This window comes from Sinocyclocheilus anshuiensis, unplaced genomic scaffold (assembly GCF_001515605.1).
Source record: "Sinocyclocheilus anshuiensis isolate Anshui unplaced genomic scaffold, SAMN03320099.WGS_v1.1 scaffold2598, whole genome shotgun sequence".
NCBI classification, from domain to species: domain Eukaryota; kingdom Metazoa; phylum Chordata; class Actinopteri; order Cypriniformes; family Cyprinidae; genus Sinocyclocheilus; species Sinocyclocheilus anshuiensis.
In genome coordinates this window covers 48296-51148 of record NW_015549712.1, presented here as the reverse complement: position 1 = coordinate 51148, position 2853 = coordinate 48296, and the positions used below count along the sequence as shown (strand labels likewise).

Below are 2853 nucleotides of genomic sequence, written 5' to 3'. Positions count from 1 at the left end.
AGTTTACTTTTTAATGCATTTTATTTAATATCAGTTCATGTTTATTTTAAGTAACAAATGATTTTTTGTTTAAGTTTCACTTAACTGTAATAATCCTGGCATTTATTTGTTTGGTTGCATGTCATGTGTCCATTAACCAACATTAAAGTAACGTGAACATGCAAATGTGTTGATAAATGATCAAAATATTACCTTAATCTCAAAAAGGTTTAGGAATCAATGATTTACAGGAAAAACTAATGGCACACAGTGCAGTGTTTGAGTGATTTTACTGTACATCATGAAGGAACAAGCTCTGATTGGTCACAGCACGTGAATAAAGGCACAGACATGTAACTTCTTGCCATTGTTTTATTGTTTTCTTCTGTCAAAAAAAGTAGATCAGAGGAGCTGTGTGCTGTGAAGTGCTGCTTCAGAGTTTGGGGTGGCGGAAGTCTTTGCCTGCGTACTTGGTCTTGTCTCCGAGCTCCTCCTCAATCCTGCGGAGAACACACAAACACCACAAACACACACACCACACACACCACACACACCACACACACCACACACACCACACACACAACACACACAACACACACAACACACACAGGTGAGGGTTTGGCACACTCTGATTGGACGGCTGATTTGAGGAGGGTATGATGTCACTGCTGACCTCATCAGCTGGTTGTACTTTGCCAAGCGCTCTGATCTGCAGGGGGCGCCGGTCTTGATCTGATCACATCAGAACTCAGGTTAGTGCGACTTAGTCTCATTGAACTGCATTGAAAGTGCATTCATTCTGAGCACAAATACAGCATGATGGGTACCTGTCCTGTGCAGAGACCGACCACCAGGTCAGCGATGAAGGTGTCCTCCGTCTCACCGGAGCGATGGCTGACCATCACACCCCAGCCATTAGACTGAGCCAGCTTACAACTACAGCGAGAGAGAGAGAGAGCGAGAGAGGGAGAGTCAATGTTTTAATTTGAAGCACTTTGTTTGCCAGGAATTAAAAATGAATTGTTAAATTTTCCTTGTAGTACATTTTAAATGTTTTAATGTTTAATTAAATCATACATTTAGGTAAGTGAAATCGGACATCTTTTTGAAAAAAAATTTCATAGTGTCCTATTATTATAAAATAAAAAAAAAGTTATGAATTCAACCGATTAGACTTTATTTAAACTGAATTAAACCATTAAAATAGAACCCAGAAAAAACACAGAATTTCATGTCTAAAAATGTTTTTCACTTAACTTGTTAAATTGTATGAATTTCATGATTTCAATTGATTGAACATGCTTTGATTACTAAAATGTAGCCAATAAAATAGAATTTAGAAAAATTTAAACAGAAAAACAGCATTTGTGAAAAGTATATTGTATTTTTTAGAGCCTTTATATTAATAAAAAAAAAAAAAAAAAAAAAAAAAAAAAAGGGAAACCATAAAATGAAAACGGCAAATAACAGAATTGGTGGAATGCTCACGCCTGGATGGACTCGGTGACGGAGCCGATCTGGTTGACCTTGAGCAGCAGGCAGTTGCAGGCCTTCTTCTCACAGGCCTGCTGGATGCGTTTGGGGTTGGTGACGGTCAGATCATCTCCCACCACCTGGATGTCCACTGACCCCGTGAACTTGGTCCAGTTCTCCCAGTCGTCCTGATCGAATGGATCCTCGATGGACTGGACTGAGATCAGAACCAGAGGAGACATACATGAACGGGTCTGATCCTGCACAAACCAGCTCTGTCTGTCTGTCTGTCTGTCTGTCTGTGTGTGTCGGGGTGTGTGTGTGTCGGTGTGTGTGTGTGTGTCGGTGTGTGTGTGTGTGTGTCGGTGTGTGTGTGTGTGTGTTGGTGTGTGTGAGTACCGGGGTAGTTCTTGATGAAGCTCTTGTACAGGTCTCCGAGCTGGTCTCCAGTGATGTGGCGCTTGGGGTCGTCAGGTGATTTGAAGTCCAGGTCGTATTTGCCGCTCCTGAAGAACTCAGACGCAGCGACATCCATGCCGATGATGATCTTGTCAGGATAGCCGGCCTTCTCGATGGCAGATTTTAGCAGCTCCAGAGCTACAGAACCACAGACAATCAGTCGTCAGCAAACAGGGGTTTTATATTTTCAGTTTTAATGCTAAAGTTTTATTTTGTTTTGTGTTTGTCATTTTAAGTAGTTTTTTAAAAATAAATATAATAATGTCTCGTGTAGTTTTTATTAAATTTTATTTCAGTTTTAAATTATTTTAGTACATTGAACTAAACTAAATGAAAATGAGAAATGCTGCCTTGGCAAAGAGCTGAAACAGAGGGTTTATTATATTTTATTTTATTTTTCAGTTAATGTTTATTTTATTTCAAGTAATGATTTTTTTTTTATTTTTTTTTTTACATTTAGTCTCAGTTTTAGTAAACTTTGACAACCATGTTTTGAGTGCATGCAACATTCATTGTCATGACTTTATGAATTGAAGGCTTTCTTCTTCGGTTTAAGACATTTTGAAGGCCTTGATCGGAGCAAAGATGAATTAAGACTTTTAAGAGCTGCATTTATTATTTCAGTTTTAAGGTTTTTAACTCAAATAGAAGACTCTTCATTCCCGTTTTTTTACTAAGCTATAGATCAAGTGTGGGTACCCTCATTGTTCTCGAGGATGTTGGGTGCAAACCCGCCCTCGTCTCCCACGTTAGTGGCGTCTTTGCCGTATTTGGCCTTGATGACGTTCTTGAGGTTGTGGTAGACCTCGGCGCCAATCCTCATGGCCTCGTGAAAGTTCTTGGCTCCGACTGGCAGTATCATGAACTCCTGCATGGCCAGCTTGTTCCCAGCGTGAGAGCCACCGTTGATGACGTTGAAGGCCTGCATGAGAGAGAGAGAGA

At 40.1% G+C, this 2853-nt stretch overlaps 1 protein-coding gene across 1 annotated transcript in view; it reads right to left on the bottom strand.

Moving 5' to 3' along the window:
• Positions 1-333: 333 nt before the first annotated feature.
• Positions 334-2853, bottom strand: part of LOC107660750 (beta-enolase-like) — a 7661-nt gene continuing 5141 nt past the window's right edge. The window contains exons 4-9 of the mRNA XM_016450146.1: positions 2611-2840; positions 1852-2049; positions 1468-1669; positions 807-915; positions 653-711; positions 334-479 (exon numbers count right to left, since the gene is read on the bottom strand). Coding sequence (XP_016305632.1) covers positions 413-479; positions 653-711; positions 807-915; positions 1468-1669; positions 1852-2049; positions 2611-2840 — 865 coding nt within the window. The 3' untranslated portion in view covers positions 334-412. The remainder of the gene's footprint in view (positions 480-652; positions 712-806; positions 916-1467; positions 1670-1851; positions 2050-2610; positions 2841-2853) is intronic.